Genomic DNA, 27,728 nt, shown 5'->3' with positions numbered 1-27,728 from the left:
CTACATACATCTTGGAATCCCAAGTAAGGCTGTATTCATTTATTTCCCCGTCACTTCCCCTGTATATTAACTATAGTTGAATTTTAGGTTCTCAAATTGTCTTTGGATGTCAGATTGTAAAACCTTAGGAGAGGTGCAGCTGTGGGTGTTAATCAGGTAGAATAAGAAGAAGGATGAGGGTTTAGCTTTGTTTCAGTTTTGAGAATCTGAAAGACTATCAGACAAACTGACTCCCAGTTTGTTGAAGTGAGACTGTATTACAACATCTTTACTCTGGGACTTTCACTCCAAGCATGTATTTTAATTTGTTCTTTGTTTTGTGTATTTGAGAACTTTATTAATCATTCTTTTCCCATATTTATGCTGCTTCATTCAGTTTAGCTGTTGTATTGATTTCCGTCATTTATTCAGGGGAACGCTTGTGTTTCTGAGTTTGCTCATTTAGTTTAGTGCATGTGTGGGAGTGAAAATTCAATTCAATGACATTTCAAGGTTTTTATTTGATTATAGTGTGACACTACTTATGTTTAGATGTAAAGAATAGGGGCAGAACTGTTTTATTATAAGTATTATTATGATTATTGTACACTGTTTTATAGTTGGAGGTGTCTCCCCCGTTCTTACTTTAGTTGGAGTATGAATATGTGGAAATCATTTTAGTATGATTAAATATTTATTACACTTAATAAGAAAATAACTGCTGCAAAAGTAAAAACGTTTAAAACCAATCAATAAATACATAAATAAATCATAGATCAATAATGTATATCATTATTTGATGTCTTTCCCATTATGTGTTTCTTGGTGTTGTGCTCAGGTCTAAACATGATTATAAAACATTTTGGCAGGAAAATGCAGAAGAGGAGTCCAAAGCTGGAGGCCAGGATGGCAAAAATCTCCACAGCCACAGTGAACTTCCCAGGAGAGCTGACATATGCCGGGATAAATGTGATCCAGACTGCACAGAATATCAACATGCTGAAGGTGATCAGTTTAGCCTCGTTGAAATTATCAGGAAGCTTTCGAGACAAAAAAGCGAGAATGAAACACAACATGGCTAAGAGTCCGATGTATCCTAACACAGCCCAGAAGCCGACAGCTGAACCGAGATCACATTCTAATATGATTCTGTCCTCGTAGAGATACAGATTCTTAAAAGGAAAGGGAGGATTGATCGTCAGCCAAAGAATGCAAATCACAACCTGTATGAGAGTGAACACCAGAACACTGATTCTCTGCTGTGCCGGCCCAAACCACTTCATCACATTTCTGCCTGGAAGTGTCGCCCTGAAGGCCATTAACACCACTATAGTTTTCCCAAGAATACAAGAGATGCAGAGGACGAAGGTGATGCCGAACGCAGTGTGTCGCAGCATGCAGGACCACTCAGAGGGCCGTCCGATGAAGGTCAGGGAGCACAGGAAGCACAGAGTCAGGGAGAAGAGCAGCAGGAAGCTCAGCTCGGAGTTGTTGGCTCGTACTAGCGGGGTTTCTATGTGGCAGTAGAAGACAAGTGTTGTGATCACTGTTAAAAAAACTCCCACTAATGAAAATACGACCAACAGTGTTCCCAGGATTTCATCATATGCCAAGAATTCTATTGTTTTGGCGATGCAGGAATCTCTTTGGTCATTGGACCAATATTCTGGTGGGCATTTCATACAGTGTATTGAATCTGCAAAATGAAAAGAATGCAGAGAAATGTGTTTTAACAGTTGTATTTGTGAGGGTCTCTTTCTCTACATACACAGATCATTTGTCTGCAGTTGTAAACAGCATTTACCTGTTGAATTACTGATCTCTCCTGCAGGACAGGGTATGCAATCATAGCAGCAGATTGGTCGTCCTTTTTGGAGGACCTTATGAGTTCCCTGGTGACAGCTCTCACTGCACACTGACACAGGCACCTCCTACACATCCAAAGTTCACATCAACAATAGAAGAAAGTTAACTTATGAATCCATATAAAGGCTTTTGGAGCAGTTTTCAGTAAATCAGGACACAGTTAAAGAATCTAACCCTCCTTTACCTCTGTGAGCCTGTGTCCCCAGACAACAGGGACGTTGTTCATTATGAACTGATGACTCTCTGCAAGAGAAGCATCATAAAGTCCAACTGTGACCCCCTTCATAGTTCCTTTGTTTGCCATTTGCAAATTAATGAGTTCATATCTTGCTGGTGAGTCTCCATTTTTGTCAAAAAATACTCTCTCCCCCTCACCGGTGGTGAAATTCACAGTGCTGAGATACTGCACTACCTAGAATTTAGAAATTATAAAATTACAAAACAGATTCATGATGTTATCACACTGACACTCAGAGCTGAAGCTTTCTCACCTGCCAAGGCTGAATGTGTTTGATATCAGCACAGCTCCCAGAGGCAAAGGGTCCTTTGCCATCCTCACATTTAATCAGGTTGTCGAGAGCGTGAGCGGCTGCATAAACTGACTTGTACACATTGTTAGTGAATCTCAGCTCGGACACATCGGTGAATTGAGATTCTACGTTTTGCAGGCTCTCAGAGCCGCTGCATGACTTTCTCTGTGTGTTTGCACTTTCATTCAGAGAGCAGTCGAACACGTCTTCCCAGAAATCCCTGACAAACTGACTGTCGGGGAACTGTGAGGGGTGGAGCCGCCTCAGGTGCTCCTCCAGCCCCGGGATCTGAGCTCGGCTCACGGTGAAGCCCAGGGAGCCCTCCAGGATGCTGTGCCCCTCAATGTCTGTCAGAGAGTGATCTGTGATCCAAGCGTCGCTGCCGACAAACTGAAGCCCCGTGAGATTCTGCTGGTACAACTCTGCTGCCAACAACTTAATTTCTCTGTGAGACATAAATGCTACAATAACTCTGGAGGTGGCATGCCTAATGATCTTTATTATTCTCTGTAGGTTTTCAGGAGGACCTGACGATGAAAATGATTCAGAATACTCAATGCAGACGCCGTATTCTTGTGCAGTTTGGATAAATGCATTTATACCATTGTGGCCATATTCGTTATCCACAGCTATAGCCCCGATCCAGGTCCAACTGAAGAGCCTGACCAGCTTTGCCAGGGCTCTGCTCTGGTAGTAGTCACTGGGAATTGTTCTGAAGAAGGTGGGATATCGTTTTCTGTTGCTCAGACAGGCACAGGTGGAAAAATGGCTGATCTGTGGTGAAAAACAAACATGTGAGTGGAAGACATGCAACATACATTTAATGGTTTGGCAGATTCACCATTCAAATTTATATTATAGTTAAAATTTTGCAGACCAGAGTAAGTTTACAGCAGCACAATTAACATTATCTAACACAACACTTTATTCATCTGTTTTATTTCACTTACCACAGGAACATGAAACCTTCCAACCACTTGTTGAAATGCAATAGTTGGTTTTGAACCTGAATGTCCCAGTATAGCCTGCACCATCTCCTCTTGAGTGCAGTTGTCGTCACTGACTTCCTTATTCACTCCACTCACCAGTGTCAGTGCAGCTCTCAGTATGTCCATGGTCCCACAGTCACCATAGATCCTATAGCCGAGTGTGACGTTCGGCAACATATCAGGATTTCTGTTGATCTCATTTATAGCAAAGATCATGGCTTGAGCAAATTTGAATTCTCTGAAATTGAAGCTGAGGTGGTGAGAAAGAAACAGTGTGAAATAATTGATCAGCGTGTTACAGTCTCAAATACAGTGGCAAACATACAGACACATGAGGCATATTATATACAGGGCAAACCATACATACTTTTTGCACTTTCGTACATCTGGAAGTGTCTGAAATGTGTTAGTTACATAATCCTGCCCTGTGCGAAAAGAAAAGATGCCTCCCAGAACAAGGTCGCCATCCTGGGCCAGTTCAGGCGGTTGTGCGGAGCCTTGCAGACGGCACACAGCAGCTCCATTCCCGATTAGCAGAACCGAGAGGAGCAGCCTGAACAAAGGCATAGCTCCGCTCCACTGCAGGCCAGGTCAACCAGCCCTGCGTCTCAGGGCAGGGCTTTATACACCTTCAACAACAAGGGGGAGTTGAACTCTAGCCTCAGGAGACGATGCCAAATGAGTAAAGCACAGAATGTTTTTGTCAGTGAAAATGTAGATTTTATTGTTTTGATTTCACTTTGCAAACTGAATTAAACTTTTGGAAATCAGCAAGGAATAATGTATCCTCTGCATTTATTTGTACTTACTATCAAATCAAATGCAAATTAAATGACATACAACAGCAAGGTACAATAAAAGTCTTGAGTAAAATTAATACAGGTGTTTATTTGATAGTTATTACTTAGATACTTTCCATGAAAACACTTTTGCCACCACACTTTAGATTATTGCTTTTGTTTGTTTGTGAGCAAGACTACACTAAAACTACCAGATGGATTTAAGTGAAACTTGGTGAAAATAAGCAGTATGGGTCAAGAAAGAACCCATTAAATGTTTGTGTGGATACAGGAGGCTGATCCAGAATTTTTTTTTTTCACTTTCTTAACATTGCCAGACATTTTCAATGATTTCCAAGGGAATTAAGGAGACTAATATCTAAGAGTTGGTTCAGCTGGACTGAATTTAAGGGGACTATTGGGTCTTGTTGGAGGTACGTGCTTTACTGTGTTCCATTCTATTTATTTCCGTGTCACCTTCCCCATGATATTCTTCTTTGTATTCTTCTCTGGTTTCAATAAGATAATATAACATTTTGGAATAAAAATACAAATGAGGAGTCCAAAACTGGAGGCCAAAATAGCAAATATTTCCACGGCAACACTGAACTTCCCAGGAGAGCTGACATAGGCTGGAATAAAAGTGATCCAGACTGCGCAGAATATCAACATGCTGAAAGTGATGAATTTGGCTTCGTTAAAGTTATCAGGTAGTTTCCGCGCCAGAAAAGCAAGAATGAAACATAAAATGGCGAGAATCCCGATATACCCAAGTACGGCCCAGAATCCTAAAGCTGAGCCCAGCGCACACTCCAGGATGATTTTGTCCTTGAATTCTTTAAAGTTCTTGAATGGGAAGGGAGGAGAAAGTGTCAACCATAAGATGCATATAACAACCTGTATGAGAGTGAATGACAGAACACTGATCCTCTGCTGTGCAGGACCAAACCATTTCATCGCATTACTGCCTGGAAGTGTCGCCCTGAAGGCCATCAACACCACCATGGTTTTCCCAAGGACACAAGAGATGCAGAGGACGAAGGTGATGCCGAATGCAGTGTGTCGTAGCATGCACGACCACTCAGAGGGCCGGCCGATGAAGCTCAGGGAGCACAGGAAGCACAGAGTCAGGGAGAAGAGCAGCAGGAAGCTCAGCTCGGAGTTGTTGGCCCTGACGATGGGAGTTTTCCTGTTTCTGAAAAAGATGAGTGCCACAACTACGGTCATACATGTTCCAAACAGGGACGCCGCGGTGAGCAGCGCTCCCATAATTTCTTCATACGAAAGAAACTCTGCCTCCTTCTTCACGCAGGCGTCTCTTCTCTCATTTGACCAGAATTCAGGATGGCATCGCACACAGGAGACGGAATCTAAAAAGTATTAAAGCAGGTGTGACTTGCAGAGAGGATGAGTTTCATTTTACTGTTCTCTTAATGCATTTACACAAAGACATACACTACATTATTACTGATAATAAATGGATAACTGACAGCTCCTGTGGTATATGATCATTAGTGATCCAGTGCATTAAGTGTTGCAGGGATGATGCATTTGTTGGCCAACCAGGAAGTTAGCATCTCTTAAAACTAAATACAATGGCCAGAAGTAAACAGCTTCAGTTTTCATTTTGATGTGATTATGTGTAATGTCCCTGACATTAGCCACTTATAGCAACTGTCTTTTCATTACATCATGAGTGGGATATTTACAGATGTATTTTGTGTTTTTGAATAAAAAGATAAAATGTCTTTGTCCTCATTTCATTTCTGTTCAAAGTTGACCTGAAGTTCTGAGGTGATTTCTGACACTTTGTTTTGTTTTATATGTTAAATTAAACATGATTTGAAAAGAAAATACTCCACAGTTGATTCCCTAGGAAACCTTCCCTGATTTGAAGATTAGAAAAAAGAAATATGCCAATTTTTAAGATTAGTATGTGATGGTGGCAACTTTGTTTTGTGGAGCAAAGTGAAAACAACTAAACAAACATGCATTGAATATCACTAGACCTGAAACGTTGCTTATTTCTCCCTCTGCACATCTTATACAGTCAAAGCAGCAGACAGGTTTTCCTTTCTGGAGAACCTTCCTGGTTCCTGGGGGACATTTCTCACTGCAAACTGACACAGGCACCTGCATGAAGAAAATGACTTGAGGAAATACATGTGCATTCACTTGTATTCATTTTAATGCAATTACACAACTATACTGCAGGTATATACTGACCTGTTTTGAGTTCTGTGTCCAGATTATAGATGTATTTTGCAGATTCAGCTGTTTGTCTGCAGGTAAAGATGCATCATAAAGACCAACTGTGACAAACTCCACAAAGCCATTTTCTGCTCGTTGCCAGTTTATGATTTCATACTTTGCTGCTGGGTCGCCATCCTCATTAAAGTAAACTTCCTCTCCTTCCTTTGTTTTGAACTGAATTCTTCTAATGCGCTGTAAAATCTATAGAAGACAGATCATGTTTTAGTTCATGAACATCTGCTGTCTGTTGGCTCAACAGCAGCACAGAGAGGCTGCTTATAAAAAACATTGGAAGCCTTATCTCTTGTGTAAGAACTCACAGTGAATGGATTAAGCTGCACTTTGTTGTTACATGTTTCATTACAGCCAAGAATGCTATGAAGAGCATGAGCCACGGCATAAACTCCTTTGTAGACATTGTTAAATATCGGCATGAGTGACATGTCAGTGAAGCTGTTGTGCACATGGGTCAGATCTTCATGTCCAGTACATTCTCTCTGGTTCCCTGTCGACTGTTTGAACTTACAGCTGAATAAAGCCTCCCAGAACTCTGTAAACATTTCATTACTGGACGAATGGAGCGGCTTCACATTCAGTATGAACTCTCTCATGCCCCTGACATGTGCTTTTGGGATGGACAGGCCTATGGCACCATCCAGGATGTGATGCCTATTCATTTCTGCAGTTTGGGAATCAAAGATCCAGCCCTCGCTGCCCACCCACTGGTACCCAGTCAGGTTGTGGTAGGACAGCTCATGTATCAGCACATCCATATCCAAGTGAGAGAGGAAAGCGACAATCACTTTAGAGGTGGAAACTTTGATGAGGTTAATTATCTTTAGTATCTTGTCGGGCGGGTCTGTTCTGAAGAAAGACACAGAGTACTCCAGACAGATGCCCAGCTGTCGGGCAGTTTCTGTGAATGTAGCCATGCCGTTATTTCCGTAATCATCATTGGTTCTAATGGCTCCAACCCAACTCCAACCAAAGTGTTTGACCAGCTGGGCCAGGGCTCTGCTCTGGTGGTAGTCACTGGGTATTGTTCTGAGGAAGGACGGGTACTTGGTTTTGTCACTGAGACAAGCGCAGGTGGCATAGTGGCTGATCTAAAAGAAAAAAAGAATATGACCTCCAAAGATAAAGATGTAAAACTTACAATAATTATCTCCTAATTTACTCTAAGCAGCTGAAAAATGATAAAAAATTTCACAAGTATTATACATTTACGAAACGTACCCACCAGTGGGATATGAAATGGCCCGATGACAGTAGCTATAGCCATGCAAGGAGAGGAGGAGGTTTCTCCCATGATGGCCTGCACCTGTGCAGGTTTGGTACATGGCGTTTCGGAGGAGGCAGATATAACATCGTTACCGTTAGCCAAGGCCAGTGCAACCCTCACACTCCTGGCGATGGAGCCACAGGAATCATACATTTTATAGCCCAGAGAGATGCCAGGCAGTAAATCTGTGGTGTTATTAATCTCCTCGATGGCAAAAAGCATAGCCTGGGCAAACTGGAACCCTCTGAAATTCAAACTAAATGCAAAAGGTATAAGTAAAGTAACACTACCCTGAAAAAAATTGAAAGAGTTTTTTCCTCAAATAATAATTAGGAATTGTGTGAATATAACTTGCTAGCTATAAGTTGAACAAACCCAATTTTTTTTTTTACTGATCAAAGCATTTTTTCAAGTTGATCCAACAATTGTATTTTCGTGTAGCCAGCCAGCAAGTCTCTGATGGTATCAATGCACACAACATCATTTAACTTTTTTAACCTGTTTTCTTTCGTTATCCAGTTCATCCAGTAGATATTTTCAATATAATAGATTTCTACAGTTTAATTTACCTGGTGCACTCCAGTGGAAGTGGTTTGTGCCTGTAGGTTTCCTGTCTGTCTTTCCAGCTGCTGTGGAAAGAGAAGATTCCCCCCAGCATTATGTCCCCATCCTGAAACAGTGGGGGGTTCTCAGGATCCCCCCTCTGCCTGCACAGCGGCTCTTCAGCCTGAGAGAAAGACACCACCAACAGCAGCTCTAAAAGTGCCAATCCTTGTTCTGACCATCTCTGAATGGACGTCATTCTGTCTTAGAGAAATATAACAGTTGGTGGCATCACATGTGCCACAGTGTGAACCAGACGCTTTGCACCGGTATTTATTCATTTATGAGCAGCATATAAAATTATAAAGCCGATGATTCATCACTCTGGACCTGCGAGGGGGGGCAGGAGGAGGGAGGTGCCAAAAGATGAGGAGAGCTTAGGGCTAAAGACTAAATATCTTTGTATGTGTGTGTGTTTCAGATAAGAACATTTAAACAGTTTTTACGCCATTCTTAAATATTTATTGTATTTTTACATGACAGATAATTTTATTTATATTTGCCTTAAAGAGAATGATAAAGGTTGCTGTATATAAAGGTGACTTTAGAGAGGCTCCTTCTTACAACTGTATAAAAACTGCTTCAGTACAAATATTCAGTCTCCATCAGCTGAAACGTTTGGCAACTTGGGGCAGTGTAACACACTTTAAACAACATCATGATAGTTGTTTTTCATGTCAGCAGTCACACGTGTGAGTTTATTTACACAACAAGCAGACATGTCCAATATTCAGTTTCTTTTTAATCTCGGTTTTGGACTGTAGAATTTTCTGATGTCTAATGTTCAAAGTGCATGTTGCAGCTGAACACCCCTCACCTCACCCTCTCCTTCCAAACATGAAAAAGAACCTGTGGTAGCTTCAGTTGTCATAAAAACTCAAAAGGTGTTTAGTTTGTCCAGTCTGGAGTAATGTAAAAAAACATGGCGGCCTCCGTAGAGAGGGTCCCCTCGATGTTAAAATAAAGTATATAAATATAAAGGGTCTTTTCTGGGGTGAAGAAAACTACAATTGATACAGTTTAGATGAAACGAACTAGTGAAAACATTATGAGGATTATTCTACATTAAATTTCTGCCAATAGATCCCTTTCACATAAATCTTAAACACTAAACCTTTCAAGATTAATTTAGCAGCTTCAACAGTAGTTGACCCAAAGTTAGTTAGTTTTGGAGCAGTGTATTTAAAAGCTTCACAGCATGTAGATCATCAGTCAAGAGCTAAACATGTAGAAGTCATACGATGTTGTAAAATTTGTGCAGTTGTGTAAAAGTAAGGACTCCTGGGCAAACTGTAGTGGTGATAATTACAATAAAGAGACAGGTAGTTATGGATATATATGTTATTTATTTGTTATTTTTATGAAATAAAACAAGATTAAATGTTTCAATGTATTTTATTTTCTGCAGTCCTCATATAGGTATGCTTCAATACATCATGAAATCATATATAAAACTTTGACTGCCAGTTCACAGTGCTGAATTCTTACACAAACAAAAATTAAAGCTAAGTAACATTTATGTTTCAATAAATAGGAGTATTTGTCTTGCTAAAATTTTGACTAAGCCCCAGGTTATGAAATTAAAAAGAGAACAACATAAAATAACTGAAACATATTTTTCATGATCATGTTTTTCCCATCAGATGTTTCTTTGTGTTCAGCTCAGGTTTGAGAACAATAATAAAGCATTTTGGTGCAAATATACAGAAGAGAGTCCCATAACTTGAGGCTAAAATAACAAATATCTCCACAGCCACAGTGAACTTCCCAGGAGAGCTGACGTAAGCTGGAATAAATGTGATCCGCAGGAGGAAGCTCAGCTCAGAGTTGTTGGCCTTCACCAAGGGAGCGTCTTTATTGATCAGGAATAGCGAGGCCAGGTACAATAAAAGTCTTGAGTAAAATGAATACAGGTGTTTATTTGATAGTTATTACCTAAACACTTTAATTCCATTAAAACACTTTTGCCACCACACTTTAGATTATTGCTTTTGTTTGTTTGTGAGCAAGATCATTTTTCACTTTCTTAACATTGCCAGACATTTTCATTGATTTCAAAGGGAATGCATATTTAGGAGACTAATATCTAAGAGTTGGTTCAGCTGGACTGAATTTAAGGGGACTATTGGGTCTTGTTGGAGGTACGTGCTTTACTGTGTTCCATTCTATTTATTTCCGTGTCACCTTCCCCATGATATTCTTCTTTGTATTCTTCTCTGGTTTCAATAAGATAATATAACATTTTGGAATAAAAATACAAATGAGGAGTCCAAAACTGGAGGCCAAAATAGCAAATATTTCCACGGCAACACTGAACTTCCCAGGAGAGCTGACATAGGCTGGAATAAAAGTGATCCAGACTGCGCAGAATATCAACATGCTGAAAGTGATGAATTTGGCTTCGTTAAAGTTATCAGGTAGTTTCCGCGCCAGAAAAGCAAGAATGAAACATAAAATGGCGAGAATCCCGATATACCCAAGTACGGCCCAGAATCCTAAAGCTGAGCCCAGCGCACACTCCAGGATGATTTTGTCCTTGAATTCTTTAAAGTTCTTGAATGGGAAGGGAGGAGAAAGTGTCAACCATAAGATGCATATAACAACCTGTATGAGAGTGAATGACAGAACACTGATCCTCTGCTGTGCAGGACCAAACCATTTCATCGCATTACTGCCTGGAAGTGTCGCCCTGAAGGCCATCAACACCACCATGGTTTTCCCAAGGACACAAGAAATGCAGAGGACGAAGGTGATGCCAAATGCAGTGTGTCGTAGCATGCACGACCACTGAGAGGGCCGGCCGATGAAGCTCAGGGAGCACAGGAAGCACAGAGTCAGGGAGAAGAGCAGCAGGAAGCTCAGCTCGGAGTTGTTGGCCCTGACGATGGGAGTTTTCCTGTTTCTGAAAAAGATGAGTGCCACAACTACGGTCATACATGTTCCAAACAGGGACGCCGCGGTGAGCAGCGCTCCCATAATTTCTTCAAACGAAAGAAACTCTGCCTCCTTCTTCACGCAGGCGTCTCTTCTCTCATTTGACCAGAATTCAGGATGGCATCGCACACAGGAGACGGAATCTAAAAAGTATTAAAGCAGGTGTGACTTGCAGAGAGGATGAGTTTCATTTTACTGTTCTCTTAATGCATTTACACAAAGACATACACTACATTATTACTGATAATAAATGGATAACTGACAGCTCCTGTGGTATATGATCATTAGTGATCCAGTGCATTAAGTGTTGCAGGGATGATGCATTTGTTGGCCAACCAGGAAGTTAGCATCTCCCTCAAAAAGTTAAAGGGATTTTACCAAGACTTCCAAACAACTTAAAATATGACCCTGTTTTGATTTTTGATTAAAACTAAACACAATGGCCAGAAGTAAACAGCTAATGTCAGGTTATGAATAAACTACACCACTCTGCCAGCTTACTTTGGTTTTAAGCTTTCAACTGTACGAGAGTGTAGATATAAACAGAATAAATCCGCAAAGGTAAAGAAGTGAGTGGTTCAGTTTTCATTTTGATGTGATTATGTGTAATGTCCCTGACATTAGCCACTTATAGCTACTGTCTTTTCATTACATCATGAGTGGGATATTTACAGATGTATTTTGTGTTTTTGAATAAAAAGACAAAATGTCTTTGTCCTCATTTCATTTCTGTTCAAAGTTGACCTGAAGTTCTGAGGTGATTTCTGACACTTTGTTTTGTTTTATATGTTAAATTCACATGATTTGAAAATAAAATACTCCACAGTTGATTCCCCAGGAAACCTTCCCTGATTTGAAGATTAGAAAACATAAATATGCCAATTTTTAAGATTAGTATGTGATGGTGACAACTTTGTTTTGTGGAGCAGAGTGAAAAAATTGAACAAACATGCATTGAATATCACTGGACCTGAAACGTTGCTTATTTCTCCCTCTGCACATCTTATACAGTCAAAGCAGCAGACAGGTTTTCCTTTCTGGAGAACCTTCCTGGTTCCTGGGGGACATTTCTCACTGCAAACTGACACAGGCACCTGCATGAAGAAAATGACTTGAGGAAATACATGTGCGTTCACTTGTATTCATTTTAATGCAATTACACAACTATACTGCAGGTATATACTGACCTGTTTTGAGTTCTGTGTCCAGATTATAGATGTATTTTGCAGATTCAGCTGTTTGTCTGCAGGTAAAGATGCATCATAAAGACCAACTGTGACAAACTCCACAAAGCCATTTTCTGCTCGTTGCCAGTTTATGATTTCATACTTTGCTGCTGGGTCGCCATCCTCATTAAAGTAAACTTCCTCTCCTTCCTTTGTTTTGAACTGAATTCTTCTAATGCGCTGTAAAATCTATAGAAGACAGATCATGTTTTAGTTCATGAACATCTGCTGTCTGTTGGCTCAACAGCAGCACAGAGAGGCTGCTTATAAAAAACATTGGAAGCCTTATCTCTTGTGTAAGAACTCACAGTGAATGGATTAAGCTGCACTTTGTTGTTACATGTTTCATTACAGCCAAGAATGCTATGAAGAGCATGAGCCACGGCATAAACTCCTTTGTAGGCATTGTTAAATATCGGCATGAGTGACATGTCAGTGAAGCTGTTGTGCACATGGGTCAGATCTTCATGTCCAGTACATTCTCTCTGGTTCCCTCTCGACTGTTTGAACTTACAGCTGAATAAAGCCTCCCAGAACTCTGTAAACATTTCATTACTGGACGAATGGAGCGGCTTCATACTCAGTATGAACTCTCTCATGCCCCTGACATGTGCTTTTGGGATGGACAGGCCTATGGCACCATCCAGGATGTGATGCCTATTCATTTCTGCAGTTTGGGAATCAAAGATCCAGCCCTCGCTGCCCACCCACTGGTACCCAGTCAGGTTGTGGTAGGACAGCTCATGTATCAGCACATCCATATCCAAGGCAGAGAGGAAAGCGACGATCACTTTAGAGGTGGAAACTTTGATGAGGTTAATTATCTTTAGTATTTTGTCGGGCGGGTCTGTTCTGAAGAAAGACACAGAGTACTCCAGACAGATGCCCAGCTGTCGGGCAGTTTCTGTGAATGTAGCCATGCCGTTATTTCCATAATCATCATTGGTTCTAATGGCTCCAACCCAACTCCAACCAAAGTGTTTGACCAGCTGGGCCAGGGCTCTGCTCTGGTGGTAGTCACTGGGTATTGTTCTGAGGAAGGACGGGTACTTGGTTTTGTCACTGAGACAAGCGCAGGTGGCAAAGTGGCTGATCTAAAAGAAAAAAAGAATATGACCTCCAAAGATAAAGATGTAGAAGAAGAAGTATTATACATTTACGAAACGTACCCACCAGTGGGATATGAAATGGCCCGATGACAGTAGCTATAGCCATGCAAGGAGAGGAGGAGGTTTCTCCCATGATGGCCTGCACCTGTGCAGGTTTGGTACATGGCGTTTCGGAGGAGGCAGATATAACATCGTTACCGTTAGCCAAGGCCAGTGCAACCCTCACACTCCTGGCGACGGAGCCACAGGAATCATACATTTTATAGCCCAGAGAGATGCCAGGCAGTAAATCTGTGGTGTTATTAATCTCCTCGATGGCAAAAAGCGTAGCATGGGCATACTGGAACCCTCTGAAATTCAAACTAAATGCAAAAGGTATAAGTATAGTAACACGGAATTGTGTGAATATAACTTGCTAGCTATAAGTTGAACAAACCCAATTAATTTTTTTTACTAATCAAAGCATTTTTTCAAGTTGATCCAGCAATTGTATTTTCGTGTAGCCAGCCAGCAAGTCTCTGATGGTATCAATGCACACAACATCATTTAAATTTTTCTTAACTAAATTCTTTCGTTATCCAGTTCATCCAGTAGATATTTTCAATATAATAGATTTCTACAGTTTAATTTACCTGGTGCACTCCAGTGGCAGTGGTTTGTGCCTGTAGGTTTCCTGTCTGTCTTTCCAGCTGCTGTGGAAAGAGAAGATTCCCCCCAGCATTATGTCCCCATCCTGAAACAGTGGGGGGTTCTCAGGATCCCCCCTCTGCCTGCACAGCGGCTCTTCAGCCTGAGAGAAAGACACCACCAACAGCAGCTCTAAAAGTGCCAATCCTTTTTCTGACCATCTCTGAATGGACGTCATTCTGTCTTAGAGAAATAAAACAGTTGGTGGCATCACATGTGCCACAGTGTGAACCAGACGCTTTGCACTGGTATTTATTCATTTATGAGCAGCATATAAAATTATAAAGCCGATGATTCATCACTCTGGACCTGCGAGGGGGGGCAGGAGGAGGGAGGTGCAAAAAGATGAGGAGAGCTTAGGGCTAAAGACTAAATATATTTGTATGTGTGTGTGTTTCAGATAAGAACATTTAAACAGTTTTTACGCCATTCTTAAATATTTATTGTATTTTTACATGACAGATAATTTTATTTATATTTGCCTTAAAGAGAATGATAAAGGTTGCTGTATATATAAAGGTGACTTAAGAGAGGCTCCTTCTTACAACTGTATAAAAACTGCTTCAGTACAAATATTCAGTCTCCATCAGCTGAAACATTTGGCAACTTGGGGCAGTGTAACACACTTTAAACAACATCATAGTTGTTTTTCATGTTAGCAGTCACACGTGTGAGTTTATTTACACAACAAGCAGACATGTCCAATATTCAGTTTCTTTTTAATCTCGGTTTTGGACTCCATCATCTCCTGGTTGGCTCCTTATCTACAATTACTCTCCTGTGCTCACCAGCTGGTTGCTAACTTTGTATTTCTAATGTTGTCTGATGGCTCTTCTAAATACTTCTGTGCCTGAACTGAACCCTTTTTATTTTTATTTTCGTCACCTAGTCGGAAGTTTCTATTTCTCTCCTCAGAGTCTACCCAGACCATATTTCTAATTTGACTCACACTGCATGTATAATAGTTCCTACATTAGCAGATGTACATGGAGGCAGAACTGGCTTGACTCAAGCAGAAACTATTTGGTGTGCATGAACCAACGAGAACTCATTGATTCTTTCTTTGGGGCCGAAATATCATGTCATATATTCATCTTAGATACAGTGGGTCAAAGTATTTTAGCTTTGTGCTAATATTCATTAGGGCTTTGTGCTTTTTGATACTTTAAATCATAAATCAAATACAGGGACTGACACATTCTGAACTAATCACGTGTCTGTAACATGTACATCTTGATGTTTTTATATGATTTAAAAAAAACTCACATACAAGGGGTTAGGAAATACACATTTTCATAGCAGTTGAAAGCAACACAAAAAGAGCGCATATTTTGTGTAACATTTGAGTTTTATTTAAATTTCAATAACATATGCATAATTATAGGTATCCATAAATAAATAGGAGGTGCAAAGAAAAACATATATATCCAAGACACTCACAGGAAAAAAATTCAGTGCCTTTCTAGGTCTTGTTTGTGTTTATATATATATTTATTTTAGTTAAAAAATGATGATAAATAGATCGTTGTTATAACAGATATTTAAAGAGATCTCAAGGTCACTTTACCCATTAAATGTTTCTTTGTGTTTTTCTCAGGTTTTAATAAAATGATATAGCACTTTGGTAAGAAAATACAAAACAGCATTCCATAACTTGAAGCCAGGATGGCAAATATCTCCACAGCCACAGTGAACTTCCCAGGAGAGCTGACATATGCTGGAATAAATGTGATCCAGACTGCACAGAATATCAACATGCTGAAAGTGATAAATTTAGCCTCGTTGAAATTATCAGGAAGTTTTCGAGCCAAAAAAGCAAGAACAAAACACAACATGGCTAAGAGTCCGATGTATCCTAACACAGCCCAGAAGCCGACAGCTGATCCCAGCGCACACTCAAGTATGATCTTCTCCTTATAGTGGTTCATGTTTTTGAATGGAAAAGGAGGATTGATTGTCAGCCAAAGAATGCAAATTAAAACCTGTATGAGAGTGAACGCCAGAACACTGATTCTCTGCTGTGCAGGACCGAACCATTTCATCACATTTCTGCCTGGAAGAGTTGCTTTAAAGGCCATTAACACCACTATAGTTTTCCCAAGGACACAAGAGATGCAGAGGACGAAGGTGATGCCGAACGCAGTGTGTCTCAGCATGCAGGACCACTCAGACGGCCGTCCGATGAAGGTCAGGGAGCACAGGAAGCACAGAGTCAGGGAGAAGAGCAGCAGGAAGCTCAGCTCGGAGTTGTTGGCCCGGACAATGGGAGTTTGTCTGAAGTAGAAAAATATCAGGGCTATAGTCATCGCCAGGCAGGCACCAAAGACAGAGAAGGTGACCAGCAGTATACCCATCAGTTCCCTGAATGTGAGGAACTCAATAGCTTTCAAGTCACAGCTGTTCCTCTCTGCGTTGGACTTGTACTCGGGCGGACATTTGTCACATTTCACTGCATCTGAAAGCATAAATACGTTTAGGCTGTACAGCACGCACATCTTCAGGTAGACCAGCAAAGTGCCGGCAGTGATTTTGCCCAACAGAAACACAGCGAGCGCTAGAGTAAAGGCTACAAATCCTGCTGTCTCACTTGTGCTGTTGCTGAACTCCCCGTCAGCACAGATGATGCAATCAAAACAGCAGATGGGTTTGCCCTTGACAAAAGCTCGCCGGGTCCCCTGCACACAGCTCTCACTGCAAATGGACCTTGGCACCTGCATCAGAGTGATGGCATTAAAACAACTATTAAACTTCATCATGTTATTATGGTAATGATTCCAAGCAACAATAAATTGCTTCTAATAACTACTAACTGCAAACATCTAAATTCAAAATGGCATTATATAAATTCATTATGAAGGCTGTCTACCTCAAGGTTCTCGCCTGCCCAGATGGCTTTCACGTCTCTTTTCATCTCAAACTGTTGACCCTCAGGTCGGGAGGCGTCGTAGTAGCCGATGGTCTCAAAGAGTATGTACCCTGTTTCATCCATCTGCCAGTTTACCAGCGCATAACGTGCCACGGGGTCTCCCCGCTCATCAAAGAAGACATTTTCACCAATCTTAGTGGTGAAATTGACCTGGGTTAGATAATGCAACACCTGCAGAGACAAAGTGATGTTATTTAACTACATGATATACACAGTGGTTTTAAGGGTGGAATAGTGTTTGATATGTTTACCTGCCAGGGTTGAATATTTTCCCTGTCAGCACAAGTGTTATTCCCAAATGGCCCCTGTCCATCTTTGCATGTAAACAGCATGTGCAGTGCATGACCGACAGCATATGTGGCCTTGTAAACATTGTTCATCAGACTGGCATCTGAAACATCTGTGAAGCGTGTGTTTCTGTCCCGCAGGGACTCCTTGCCTGTGCAGGCTGCCACTGAACCCTGACTGTTAGCCTCTGCTTGGGGAGTCAAGGTGCAGCTGAACACCATCTCCCACAACTCCACCAGTCCCCAGTCGCCTGGTGTGGTGGAGGGCCTGCTGTTCGACAGGAACTCCTGCAGTCCAGGGATGTGAGCGTTGAGAGCCGCAAAGCCCACAGCCCCCTGAACCACAGCGTAGTTCACTGGAGAGGCAATGTAGCGATAAGTGATCCAGCCCTCGCTGCCCACCCACTGCAGGCCTGTCACATTCTGAGCATGAAGCTCTTTGATAAGGATGTCAAGGTCTGTGCCATCTGCAAATGCCACTATTACCTTAGAGGTGGATTTCTTGATAATGTCAACCACCTCCAAGAACCACTTTCTTGGGTCGGTCCTATAAATAGCCACAGAATACTCAACACACACACCTTCCTTTTCAGCTGCTTCCAGGAAAGTGGCCATGCCACCATTTCCATAGTCACTGTTGGTTCTTATAGCTCCAACCCAGGTCCAGCCAAAGTGTTTCACAAGCTTTGCCAATGCTTTGCTCTGATAAATGTCACTGGGTATGGTTCTGAAGAAGGAAGGATAATCTCTCCTGTTACTAAGACATGCACAAGTGGCTGAATGACTGATCTGAAACACAAGTAACAGAGAGAAATTGCAAGTTGTCGACACATGTCTGCAAATCATTAGTGCATGAATACCTGATAGGAATAACACATGTAATAAAGCATTTTCAAATTTAAAATGACTTCTAATTTAACAACAGATATTCATTGACAGTTAATGTGTGTAGAAGGCGTGCACCCCCCAACACTCACCACAGGTATATGGAAGGGTCCCATGGTGCGTGCGATACCTATTGTGGAGGTGGATGTGGTTTCCCCTATGACAGCATGCACATTGGAGAGTTTGTTACAGCTGCCTTCCCCACTCTCATACCTATTCATCAGGTTCAGTGACGCTTTGATGGACAGAGGGATACTGGGGCAGGAGTCAAAGATTCTGTAGCCGAGCGTCATGCCTGGCAGCAGCTCTGAGCTGTTGTTGATCTCCTCTATGGCAAACATCATAGTGTAGGCATACTGGAGCTCACCTGGGTCCAGTCTGAGAAAAAATGTACAATTTGTTAAAATGAAGAACTGTGAAATAGACATTAAAGCACAGCACATTTTCTCGCAACCTTACCCTTCACACTGGATTATTCCTGAGTTGACTTGTAGCGCTGGACTGACACTGACTGGGTTCTGATGGAAGGAGAAAATGCCTCCGATGTTGATGTCCCCCTCCTTAGAAAACTGAGACAGTTCTTTTGTCCCGTATGTTTGACACACAGGGTTCCCTCCTCTGACAGCCAGAAGGGAAACAAGCAGCAGATCTGCCATCAGCAGCATCATTCTTCACCACAGTATTTACCACCCAAGTCCCCCAGATCAAACAACCGACTCTGAGTATTTTATAAGGTTTCTCAAAGCCTCAGGGACTTGCAACATGCAGCATGTGTGAATGTTCCTCCCCCATGACAGTACTGTGGTGTGACTTACAGATATGTTGACCGATTAGATGTTTATATTAAATTATATTTATTATATACATATACATAACCAACTCCTTACAATAAGGATTTCACAAATCTGCACATGTCCATGGGGATATCTGAGCTGTTGTTATGTATTGCATTTTTTATTTTATCATTCAAGCCTAATCATTAACTACAAGGAAACTTGTTTAGGGTGACTTGACTAATTTATGCAGAAGAAAATGTTCTCTTTAAAATAAGCAAAACGATCATAAAGGAAGCTAAAGGTTTTGACAGCAGCGAAACTTTATTTTTCAACATCAAATGTGCCACAGGTAATGCATTCTGAGGAAAATAAACCACATCCTCATCAGACATATGGTGATGTTTTAAATCATGCATTTGTATTTCCCTTACTAATGTACTGTTTTATAAATCTAGTGCAGTGTTTTTTGTTTTTTGTTACCTTTTCAGGTATTAAATGATGATGGCAATTCATTGAAACTGTTGCATTTAATAATTTTGAAAACCACCATTGGATCTTCATGGTTTTACTATTCCAACTCATTCATAGTGATCTTTACTGGTTTCTCCCCATCATATGTTTTTTAGTGTTCCTTTCTGGTTTCAGTATTAAAATATAACATTTTGGAGCATATATACAGAAAAGCAAACCAAAGCTTGAGGCCAGAATAGCAAAGATCTCCACAGCTACAGTGAACTTCCCAGGAGAGCTGACATAAGCTGGGATAAAAGTGACCCAGACTGCGCAAAAAATCAACATGCTGAAGGTGATGAATTTAGCTTCATTGAAATTATCGGGCAGCTTTCGAGCCAGAAATGCAAGAATGAGGCACAGCACAGCCAGGAGTCCTATATACCCCAGCACAGCCCAGAAGCCTATAGGTGAACCCACATCACACTCCAGAATGATCCTTTCAGTGGCGTGAGCGGTATTTTTGTAGGGGAATGGCGGGGTAAGCGTTAACCATAGTACACAAATTAAAACCTGTAGTGCGGTACAGCTGAGAACACTGGTTCTCTGAAGCGGGGCAGAACACTGCAGAACTGTGTTCGCAGGCCTTGTGGCCTTGAAGGCCACCACCACCGCTATGGTTTTAGCCAAGATACAAGACATGCACAGGGCGAAGGTGATGCCAAAAGCTGTGTGTCGCAGCATGCAGGACCACTCAGAGGGCCGGCCAATGAAGGTCAGAGAGCACAGAAAGCACAGAGTCAGGGAGAAGAGCAGCAGGAAGCTCAGCTCAGCGTTACTGGCTTTGACAAGAGGTGTGTGACGAAACCAAAAGAAAACACCCGACACCACTAGAGTTAAACTTGCTCCGAATAATGAGAAGGCAGTGAGAAGGGCCCCCATGGTTTCTCCATAAGACAGGAACTCGATCACCTTTGGAACACACTGGCTGTGGTCCTCGTTTGACCAATACTCCAGCGGACACCGTGAACACTCCGCAGAATCTGAATGAAAACGGTGAAACGTGTTAATAATGTGAGCTACAAGTTAGAATTGCAACTAACGCTAGTCCAAGAGGCTGTTTTCTCACTATTAGGGGTGTAAACACAACATTTGATGTGGAAACTGTCAAGAAATGTAATAAGATCTACATTTCTAATTCTATACATTTATCATGGTTTGATTGGTAAATTTTATTTATAAAAATCCAAAACATACATCATACTAGATCAAATTTACTTTTAACCAGAGGATTTTTATGAGGAAAATGTTGTTTTGAATTACACCAAACATTTATTGTTGAAATAGCAATTACTATAACATCACTTATTTTGTCATCAGTCATAAGGAATTACTCATTCATACTGTAATGGCAAACAGGTTCACATTGTCAGAGAAAATATGCATTTAATGACCAGATAGAATGAAGAAAGAAATAATTAATTAAAAAAAGTTAAAGTTAAAGTATTAAAGTATCTTTGGAAAGAAATCAAATCCATACGATTTCAAGCATTTCTTTGAGGTTTTTGATCAAAGCTTTACTCAGAATGATCTTTTTTGAGCTGTCTCAGCCTCTAGCAAACACACACATATGTATATTCACATAACAAATTAGACACTGACTGATTATAAGGCAAGTTTTCACTCACTGTTGGAGTTGCTGATTTCTCCAGCAGCACAGGCGATGCAGGAGAAACAGCAGATGGGTTTACCTTTAATCACAGCCTGTCGGAAACCTGGCAGACAACTCTCACTGCAAACAGACTGCGGCCTCTGTAACAAAACCACAACTCTGCAGTCACACTTGTATTTAGTTTAGGTCATTTATCATAGGGAATGGTCTTTAAATGTTATTCTTAATCTTATACAGCAGGAAAACTGCAACTTTATTAATCAAAATGAACATATAATTTTCATGTGAATACTGTCATCGTAACTTTATACCCTGTCACATCTGTCTCTGCATCCTCCACCAACAAAACACACACTCTTTCTGCCCCATAATGATCAATTTAGACTTTTGATGTACCTTGAGTGATTCAGCAGCCCATGTTATGTTTAATCCATTCATGGTGAACTGTTTTCCATGTGGTAGTGACGCATCGTAGCTCCCTACAGCCACAAACACAGTATCTCCCACCTGGTTTCTCTGCCAGTTCACCAGCTCGTACGTTGCTGCGGGATCTCCATTCCCATCAAAATACACTCTTTCTCCAGACTGAAGAGTGACGTTCACATGTTGGAGATGTTTTACAACCTACATGTAGAGAAGAGTGATGAACAAGTTTAAGCATAGGGAACTGTAATTGTTATGTATATAATTGGCCTGACTCATGAAGCCAATCTCATACCTGTTTTGGCTCTAAATCATCTTTCAATGTGCACGTCTGGTTCACAGCTTCACCACTTAGTCCACATTTTAACATTTTATGCAAAGCGTGAGCCACAGCGTACACAGCCTTATAGACGTTGTTAGATATCCTCAGCTCTGACACATCCGTGAAAGGATTGTTTATGTCCTGTAATCTCTCAGAGCCAGAGCACTGGGTCTGACTGTACAGAGTGGATTGGAAACTGCAGCTAAAGGTTGCTTCCCAGAACTCTCTCAGAAGATTATTCTGAGGGTCCTGACGTGGATGGACCTTCAGAAGAAAATCTCTCAGGCCTGTGATCTTTGTCTTTTTAATGGTGAAGCCAAGAGACCCCGTCAGGATTGCAGAGTACCTCTCATTGGCCAAATGACCTGCTGTGATCCAGGATTCACTGCCCACCCACTGCAGCCCAGTCATGTTCTGCTTCACAGCTTCCTCAAGCAAGACATCCATCTCCCTTTGGGCGAGAAAAGCAACCAAGACTCTTGCACTGCCGCCACGGATCACTCTAACCACCCTGGCAACCTTCTCACCGGGGTCCGTCCTCGATATGGCCTCAGAGTACTCAACACAAACTCCTTCCTGACCTGCAGCTGCGATAAATGTCGCCATACCATTGTTACCATAGTCGTTGTCACTTCTAACTGCCCCAACCCATGTCCAGCCAAGGTGCTTTACCAGTTGTGCCAGGGCTCTGCTCTGGAAGTAGTCACTGGGGATGGTGCGGAAAAAGGAGGGGTACTCCTTTCTGTTACTCAGACAAGCGCATGTGGCAAAGTGGCTGATCTAATAGAAAAAAAAGGAGGGATGGAAAAAATACACGAACGGCATTTCAGAGGTTATTTAAAATGAAAGACAAAAAGCCTTTATCCCAAATTGGAATGTATCCATAATATCAGCAGATTTCAGCCTTTGTTGAAAGTACAGTTTACAGAAATTATTTTGATAGAAATGTGGAAAATATTTACAACTGGTATCTGGAAAATCCCCGCCATTTGTAGCATCACAATAGTCGAGGACGACTCAGAGGCTCCGATGATGGCGTGAACAGATGCCTGGCTGGAGCAGCTTTTTCCCAAAGTCCTCTCCTCCCCATTCATCAGACCCATCACTGCACGAGTTGAGGGCAGCGTTGACCCACAGCTGTCAAATACCTTATAACCAATTGAGATATTAGGCAGTAGAGAGCTGCTGTTGTTGATCTCCTCAATGGCAAAAATCATAGTTTGGGCAAAACGAAATTCTCTGAAGTTTATCCTAAAAAAAAAGGGAAAGGAAACATGTTTTCTTCATGTGATTTTCTCTTCTCTTTAAAAACAACCAAATGAGGAAGGAGTCATCAAATAGTACCTGGAACATTTGAGAGGCTGTGGAGCATCTGTGAAGGAGAGAGGAGGATTTGAGATTTGACTGTGGATTGAGAAAGCCCCGCCGATAGTGAGATCTCCTTTCTTCAACAACAGAGGAAACTCCGGGCTCCCCAGCATCTCACAGAGCAAAGTGTCTTCCTCTGCTCCGAGGGCTCCCATAAAAAGCAAACACAACAACATTGTATAGACACAGTCACTCATCTAGTGAAAATAAGAGGCGCACACGTGCACACACCAACCTGTAACCTAGGATGGCTTATCCTATCATAGACCAAAACATGGAGCTGAGGGGCAGAGCTTTATAATTCTGCATAAATAACAGAGGTGGTCTTATCAGATGACGTCAAACCACCTTAATGCTTTTGATTCAACAAGACCATTATATCAAAATCACTGTTAGCTGTAAATAATAATGTATAATAAGATGTAATGAGGTGGGACATATAGCATTTAACCATAATTATAGTTCTAAAGTGGAGCTTTCCAAACGCTGGAGTAGAAGCAGGATAATTTTATTTAGAAAATCAGAAGGGTAAATAAAAATAACTTTAGAAAACCAACTCAATAATGAGGAAAGGATCTGTAGAAACACAAAGTAGCTGTTTTTTAAACAAATGTTTTTTTGACTTTATATATTATTTTGGCAGCTTCAACAGTAGTTGACCCAAAGTTAGTTAGTTTGGAGCAGTGTATTTAAAAAGCTTCACAGCACTTAGATCATCAGTCAAGAGCTAAACATGTAGAAGTCATAAGATGTTGTAAAATTTGTGCAGTTGTGTGAAAGTAAAGACTCCTGGGCAAACTGTAGTGGTGATAATTACAATAATGAGACAGGTAGTTATGGATATATATGTTATTTATTTGTTATTTATATGAAATAAAACAAGATTACATTTTTTAATTTAAATGTATTTTATTTTCTGCAGTCATCATATAGGTATGATTCAATACATCATGAAACATCATTGTTTATGATCATGTTTTTCCCATCAGATGTTTCTTTGTGTTCAGCTCAGGTTTGAGAACAATAATAAAGCATTTTGGTGCAAATATACAGAAAAGAATCCCATAACTTGAGGCTAAAATAGCAAATATCTCCACAGCCACAGTGAACTTCCCAGGAGAGCTGACGTAAGCTGGAATAAATGTGATCCAGACTGCACAGAAAATCAACATGCTGAAAGTGATCAATTTAGCTTCGTTGAAATTATTAGGTAACTTTCTACCCAAAAAAGCAAGTATAAAACAAAGGATAGCAAGGAGTCCGATGTATCCTAACACAGCCCAGAAGCCTATGGGTGATCCAAGGGCGCACTCAAGAATGATCTTCTCCTTATAGTGGCTTACATTTTTGAATGGAAATGGAGGATTGATCGTCAGCCAAAGAATGCAAATCACAACCTGTATGAGAGTGAACACCAGAACACTGATTCTCTGCTGTGCAGGCCCAAACCACTTCATCACATTTCTGCCTGGAAGTGTCGCCCTGAAGGCCATTAACACAACTATAGTTTTCCCAAGAATACAAGAGATGCAGAGGACGAAGGTGATGCCAAACGCAGTGTGTCTCAGCATGCAGGACCACTCAGAGGGCCGTCCGATGAAGGTCAGGGAGCACAGGAAGCACAGAGTCAGGGAGAAGAGCAGCAGGAAGCTCAGCTCAGAGTTGTTGGCCTTCACCAAGGGAGTGTCTTTATTGATCAGGAATAGCGTGGCCACAATTAAAGTAAGGAATACACCAAACACAGTGAAAAACACAAGTGTTTTACTCATAACCTCAGTGAAGGAGAGGAACTCAACATTTTTCAGAACACAAGCATCTCTGTTTTGATTGGACCAGTACTCTTCAGGACACTTTCTGCATCCATTAGAATCTGCAATAGAAATAATGTTAGTATTATTGTAATCCAATATGTGGCATCCTAAAAACACGAACGAAAGCCTGTACCATAGCAAACTTTAACATGATGCATTGTGAGCTAACAAACAGTGTGTTCAAATTGCCATGTTTCAGGTTTGCAGCACCTGTGGTGTTGCTGATTTCTCCCTCTGCACAGAGTACACAGTCATAGCAGCAGACAGGTTTTCCTTTCTGAAGGACTTTACGAGTTCCTGGACGACAGCTCTCACTGCACACTGACACCGGAAGCTTTGAATTAAAGAAAAGACAAAGAAGTTACGTTTATTCCCACAATACATCGAAACTACAAGGCCATACCGACATTCAGCTTCCACTTATTTTGTGTATATGTGTGAACATATTTGCCTTTGTGTTTCCACCAGGCCACATTATGGCTTCAGTTTTAAGGATGAACTTCTGTCCCGGGGGCAGGGAGGCATCATAGTAACCAACAGGTTCAAAGTGGACCGACCCGTCTGATCCACGCTGCCAGTTTACCACCTCATACAGGGCCACAGCTGCTCCGGTGCTGTCGAACCACACCCGATCCCCATTCTTAATAGTGAAGTTCACTTGCTTTAGAGACTCCACAACCTGAAAAGCAGAGACACATGTCAGTAAATTGATTTACAAAACTAAGAAAGTAAAGTTGTCCCTTAAATTTACCTGCCAGGGTGTAACCTTTACTGTCTTGTCACATCCCCAACTTTGAGAGCACTTTAGCATGCTGTGCAGAGAATAAGCCACAGCATAGATGGCTTTGTAGATGTTACTCGAGTATCTCAGCTCTGTCACGTCATCATCATCATATTTCAGCTCCGTAAGATTGTGGTTGTCTTTGCAAGGTGCAGATTCTGTCATGCTGTTGTTGAGTCTCTCTTTGCACTTAAAGTCTCCCAGCCAGAAATCTTTGATTAAAAACTCATTCAGGCCACTGATGTTGGCCTTCTGCACAGCAAAGCCCAGTGAACCTCCCAGCACAGTAAAGCTGGTAGGAGTCACAAGGCTGTTAGCAGTGATCCAAGCCTCCACACCGATGAACTGACGGCCAGTGATGTTGTGGAGACTCAGCTGCTCCAGCAGGTTGTTCATCTCCACGTGGGCCAGGAAAGCCACAATGACCCGGGCGGTGCTCTTACGGATCACTTCGACCACTTTCATCAGTTTTTCTGGTTCCTCCCTGTGAAATTTCTCTGTATACTCAACACAGATGCCCTCCTCACGGGCTGCGGCGAGGAAGATGGCCATGCCGTTGTTACCATAGTCACTGTCGCTGTTGACTGCACCGACCCACGTCCAGCCAAAGTGCTTCACCAGCTGGGCAAGGGCTCGACTTTGGTAGAGATCACTGGCGATGGTTCGAAAGAAAGAGGGATACTCCTTCCTGTTGCTCAAACACTCACAAGTAGCTGAATGACTTATCTGGGAATTCAGTGAAAAAGTGACAGAACAAGGAGGATTTAGATATAATAAACATATGAATCCACATGGACCTGCAACTTACCACTGGTATTTTGAATGGTCCTGTAGTGCGTGACAGCACGATGGTGGATGAAGACTCAGACTCCCCGATGATTGCATGAACAGCCGACTGACCGGAGCAGCTCTTTCCTGCAGACCACTCGTCGCCGTTCATCAGAGCCATCACTGCTCGCATCGAGGATAATGTTGAGCCACAGTTGTCATAAATACGGTATCCAATAGAAACATTGGGAAGAAGGACACCACTTTTGTTTATTTCTTCAATTGCAAAAATCATGGTCTGGGCAAATCGAAACTCCCTGAGGTTGACACTGAGACACAAAACAGCAAAATAGAAACATGTACACTGTGAAGATCTCATGAGAAAATATTGTTATGCAGTGCCCACAATTACCTGGAGCATGTGAGGCGTGCTGGTTTCACTGTAAAGGAAAGTGGGGGTTGTGTTATTTTGCTGTGGATGGAAAAGGCTCCTCCGATTGTCACATCTCCCTCTTTAGACATCAGGGGGATCTCTGGACTCCCCAGTATCTGACAGGCAGGAGCTTCCCCCTCTGTTGCTGCAAATGCAAACAGGAGCCCCACAAAAACCATTCCTGTTTTCACTGGTGACATTTTCTACTCCGGGGCACTGCCAGCCACGTCGAGGCCAAACGGACCTGAATGTGACTTTTATTATCTTAGATGACGACAGGTCTCACTGTATTATTACTGACCAATCAGAGATACAGTAGGTTTCATAATTAGATAGACAGTTTTGATTGGGCATAGCCATAACATGTCTGTTCATAGTAACTGAATGATGGCAGGCATAGTTACATATTACTTTACAGATGAATTACTTTGTATTGCTAGAAACTGTTCAACAGAAAATAAAAGAGAAAATACAAAACAAAAATAATTCATTGACATAGTTTAAAATTGTAGTTTTCTTATTGGACTGTGACCTTAATGCATGATCAGTGCTTTTTACTTTGGATACACTTTAAATGATTTATGTTAAG

General features: G+C 41.5%; 6 protein-coding genes across 7 annotated transcripts; all 6 read right to left on the bottom strand.

The window, feature by feature from the left end:
- Window positions 1–755: 755 nt before the first annotated feature.
- Window positions 756–3,595, bottom strand: LOC109630109 (extracellular calcium-sensing receptor-like). 2 transcript variants are annotated; one of them, XM_069534482.1, is made up of 5 exons: window positions 3,326–3,595; window positions 2,337–3,149; window positions 2,030–2,257; window positions 1,784–1,910; window positions 756–1,675 (listed from the first exon to the last, which is right to left on the bottom strand). In XM_069534482.1, the coding sequence occupies exons 1-5, from the start codon at window positions 3,578–3,580 to the stop codon at window positions 756–758; spliced, it is 2,343 nt and encodes a 780-aa protein (XP_069390583.1). In that variant the 5' UTR covers window positions 3,581–3,595. The 2 variants fall into 2 exon arrangements, with proteins under 2 accessions (XP_069390583.1, XP_019943680.2); XM_020088121.2 differs by having other exon boundaries at window positions 1,784–1,907.
- A 493-nt stretch (window positions 3,596–4,088) lies between these two features.
- Window positions 4,089–8,503, bottom strand: LOC138412033 (extracellular calcium-sensing receptor-like). The gene is made up of 6 exons (XM_069534483.1): window positions 8,248–8,503; window positions 7,637–7,934; window positions 6,717–7,502; window positions 6,370–6,597; window positions 6,153–6,276; window positions 4,089–5,513 (listed from the first exon to the last, which is right to left on the bottom strand). The coding sequence occupies exons 1-6, from the start codon at window positions 8,478–8,480 to the stop codon at window positions 4,606–4,608; spliced, it is 2,577 nt and encodes an 858-aa protein (XP_069390584.1). The 5' UTR covers window positions 8,481–8,503; the 3' UTR covers window positions 4,089–4,605.
- A 1,244-nt stretch (window positions 8,504–9,747) lies between these two features.
- Window positions 9,748–14,430, bottom strand: LOC109630108 (extracellular calcium-sensing receptor-like). Its single transcript, XM_020088120.2, has 6 exons — window positions 14,183–14,430; window positions 13,615–13,912; window positions 12,750–13,535; window positions 12,403–12,630; window positions 12,186–12,309; window positions 9,748–11,358 (listed from the first exon to the last, which is right to left on the bottom strand). The coding sequence occupies exons 1-6, from the start codon at window positions 14,413–14,415 to the stop codon at window positions 10,451–10,453; spliced, it is 2,577 nt and encodes an 858-aa protein (XP_019943679.2). The 5' UTR covers window positions 14,416–14,430; the 3' UTR covers window positions 9,748–10,450.
- A 1,217-nt stretch (window positions 14,431–15,647) lies between these two features.
- LOC109630110 (extracellular calcium-sensing receptor-like) lies at window positions 15,648–19,022 on the bottom strand. Its single transcript, XM_020088122.2, has 6 exons — window positions 18,795–19,022; window positions 18,428–18,713; window positions 17,415–18,239; window positions 17,104–17,334; window positions 16,825–16,948; window positions 15,648–16,692 (listed from the first exon to the last, which is right to left on the bottom strand). The coding sequence occupies exons 1-6, from the start codon at window positions 19,001–19,003 to the stop codon at window positions 15,779–15,781; spliced, it is 2,589 nt and encodes an 862-aa protein (XP_019943681.2). The 5' UTR covers window positions 19,004–19,022; the 3' UTR covers window positions 15,648–15,778.
- A 683-nt stretch (window positions 19,023–19,705) lies between these two features.
- Window positions 19,706–23,543, bottom strand: LOC109630106 (extracellular calcium-sensing receptor-like). The gene is made up of 6 exons (XM_020088117.2): window positions 23,323–23,543; window positions 22,941–23,229; window positions 21,952–22,758; window positions 21,630–21,857; window positions 21,250–21,373; window positions 19,706–20,604 (listed from the first exon to the last, which is right to left on the bottom strand). Exons 1-6 carry the CDS (start codon window positions 23,541–23,543, stop codon window positions 19,706–19,708), a joined length of 2,568 nt encoding a protein of 855 aa, XP_019943676.2.
- A 774-nt stretch (window positions 23,544–24,317) lies between these two features.
- Window positions 24,318–27,261, bottom strand: LOC109630111 (extracellular calcium-sensing receptor-like). Its single transcript, XM_020088123.2, has 6 exons — window positions 27,119–27,261; window positions 26,747–27,035; window positions 25,909–26,664; window positions 25,609–25,836; window positions 25,368–25,491; window positions 24,318–25,216 (listed from the first exon to the last, which is right to left on the bottom strand). The coding sequence occupies exons 1-6, from the start codon at window positions 27,226–27,228 to the stop codon at window positions 24,318–24,320; spliced, it is 2,406 nt and encodes an 801-aa protein (XP_019943682.2). The 5' UTR covers window positions 27,229–27,261.
- Window positions 27,262–27,728: the final 467 nt, after the last annotated feature.

The sequence above is a fragment of the Paralichthys olivaceus genome, chromosome 11 (genome assembly GCF_024713975.1).
Source record: "Paralichthys olivaceus isolate ysfri-2021 chromosome 11, ASM2471397v2, whole genome shotgun sequence".
Taxonomy (NCBI): domain Eukaryota; kingdom Metazoa; phylum Chordata; class Actinopteri; order Pleuronectiformes; family Paralichthyidae; genus Paralichthys; species Paralichthys olivaceus.
The sequence above is the reverse complement of the archived record's forward strand: the minus strand, read 5'-3'. Positions and strand labels throughout refer to the sequence as shown.

Excerpts from the sequence above, each read along its gene's own strand:
- LOC109630109 (XM_069534482.1), bottom strand. The coding sequence starts at position 3,580 with ATGATCTTTGCTATAAATGAGATCAACAGAAATCCTGATATGTTGCCG. Across the intron at positions 2,258-2,336 it reads AACACATTCAGCCTTGGCAG|GTAGTGCAGTATCTCAGCAC; the intron begins GTGAGAAAGCTT and ends TCTAAATTCTAG. Across the intron at positions 1,911-2,029 it reads GGGGACACAGGCTCACAGAG|GAGGTGCCTGTGTCAGTGTG; the intron begins GTAAAGGAGGGT and ends TTGGATGTGTAG.
- LOC138412033 (XM_069534483.1), bottom strand. The coding sequence starts at position 8,480 with ATGACGTCCATTCAGAGATGGTCAGAACAAGGATTGGCACTTTTAGAG. Across the intron at positions 6,598-6,716 it reads TGCAGCTTAATCCATTCACT|ATTTTACAGCGCATTAGAAG; the intron begins GTGAGTTCTTAC and ends TGTCTTCTATAG. Across the intron at positions 6,277-6,369 it reads GGACACAGAACTCAAAACAG|GTGCCTGTGTCAGTTTGCAG; the intron begins GTCAGTATATAC and ends TTCTTCATGCAG.
- LOC109630108 (XM_020088120.2), bottom strand. The coding sequence starts at position 14,415 with ATGACGTCCATTCAGAGATGGTCAGAAAAAGGATTGGCACTTTTAGAG. Across the intron at positions 12,631-12,749 it reads TGCAGCTTAATCCATTCACT|ATTTTACAGCGCATTAGAAG; the intron begins GTGAGTTCTTAC and ends TGTCTTCTATAG. Across the intron at positions 11,359-12,185 it reads AGAAATAAGCAACGTTTCAG|ATTCCGTCTCCTGTGTGCGA; the intron begins GTCCAGTGATAT and ends AATACTTTTTAG.
- LOC109630110 (XM_020088122.2), bottom strand. The coding sequence starts at position 19,003 with ATGATGCTGCTGATGGCAGATCTGCTGCTTGTTTCCCTTCTGGCTGTC. Across the intron at positions 18,240-18,427 it reads GACCCTTCCATATACCTGTG|ATCAGTCATTCAGCCACTTG; the intron begins GTGAGTGTTGGG and ends CTTGTGTTTCAG. Across the intron at positions 16,693-16,824 it reads GGAGTTCAGCAACAGCACAA|ATGCAGTGAAATGTGACAAA; the intron begins GTGAGACAGCAG and ends TTATGCTTTCAG.
- LOC109630106 (XM_020088117.2), bottom strand. The coding sequence starts at position 23,543 with ATGAGTGACTGTGTCTATACAATGTTGTTGTGTTTGCTTTTTATGGGA. Across the intron at positions 23,230-23,322 it reads CAGCCTCTCAAATGTTCCAG|GATAAACTTCAGAGAATTTC; the intron begins GTACTATTTGAT and ends CTTTTTTTTTAG. Across the intron at positions 20,605-21,249 it reads AGAAATCAGCAACTCCAACA|ATTCTGCGGAGTGTTCACGG; the intron begins GTGAGTGAAAAC and ends GTTTTCATTCAG.
- LOC109630111 (XM_020088123.2), bottom strand. The coding sequence starts at position 27,228 with ATGTCTAAAGAGGGAGATGTGACAATCGGAGGAGCCTTTTCCATCCAC. Across the intron at positions 25,837-25,908 it reads TAAAGGTTACACCCTGGCAG|GTTGTGGAGTCTCTAAAGCA; the intron begins GTAAATTTAAGG and ends TCTGCTTTTCAG. Across the intron at positions 25,492-25,608 it reads GGCCTGGTGGAAACACAAAG|CTTCCGGTGTCAGTGTGCAG; the intron begins GCAAATATGTTC and ends TTTAATTCAAAG.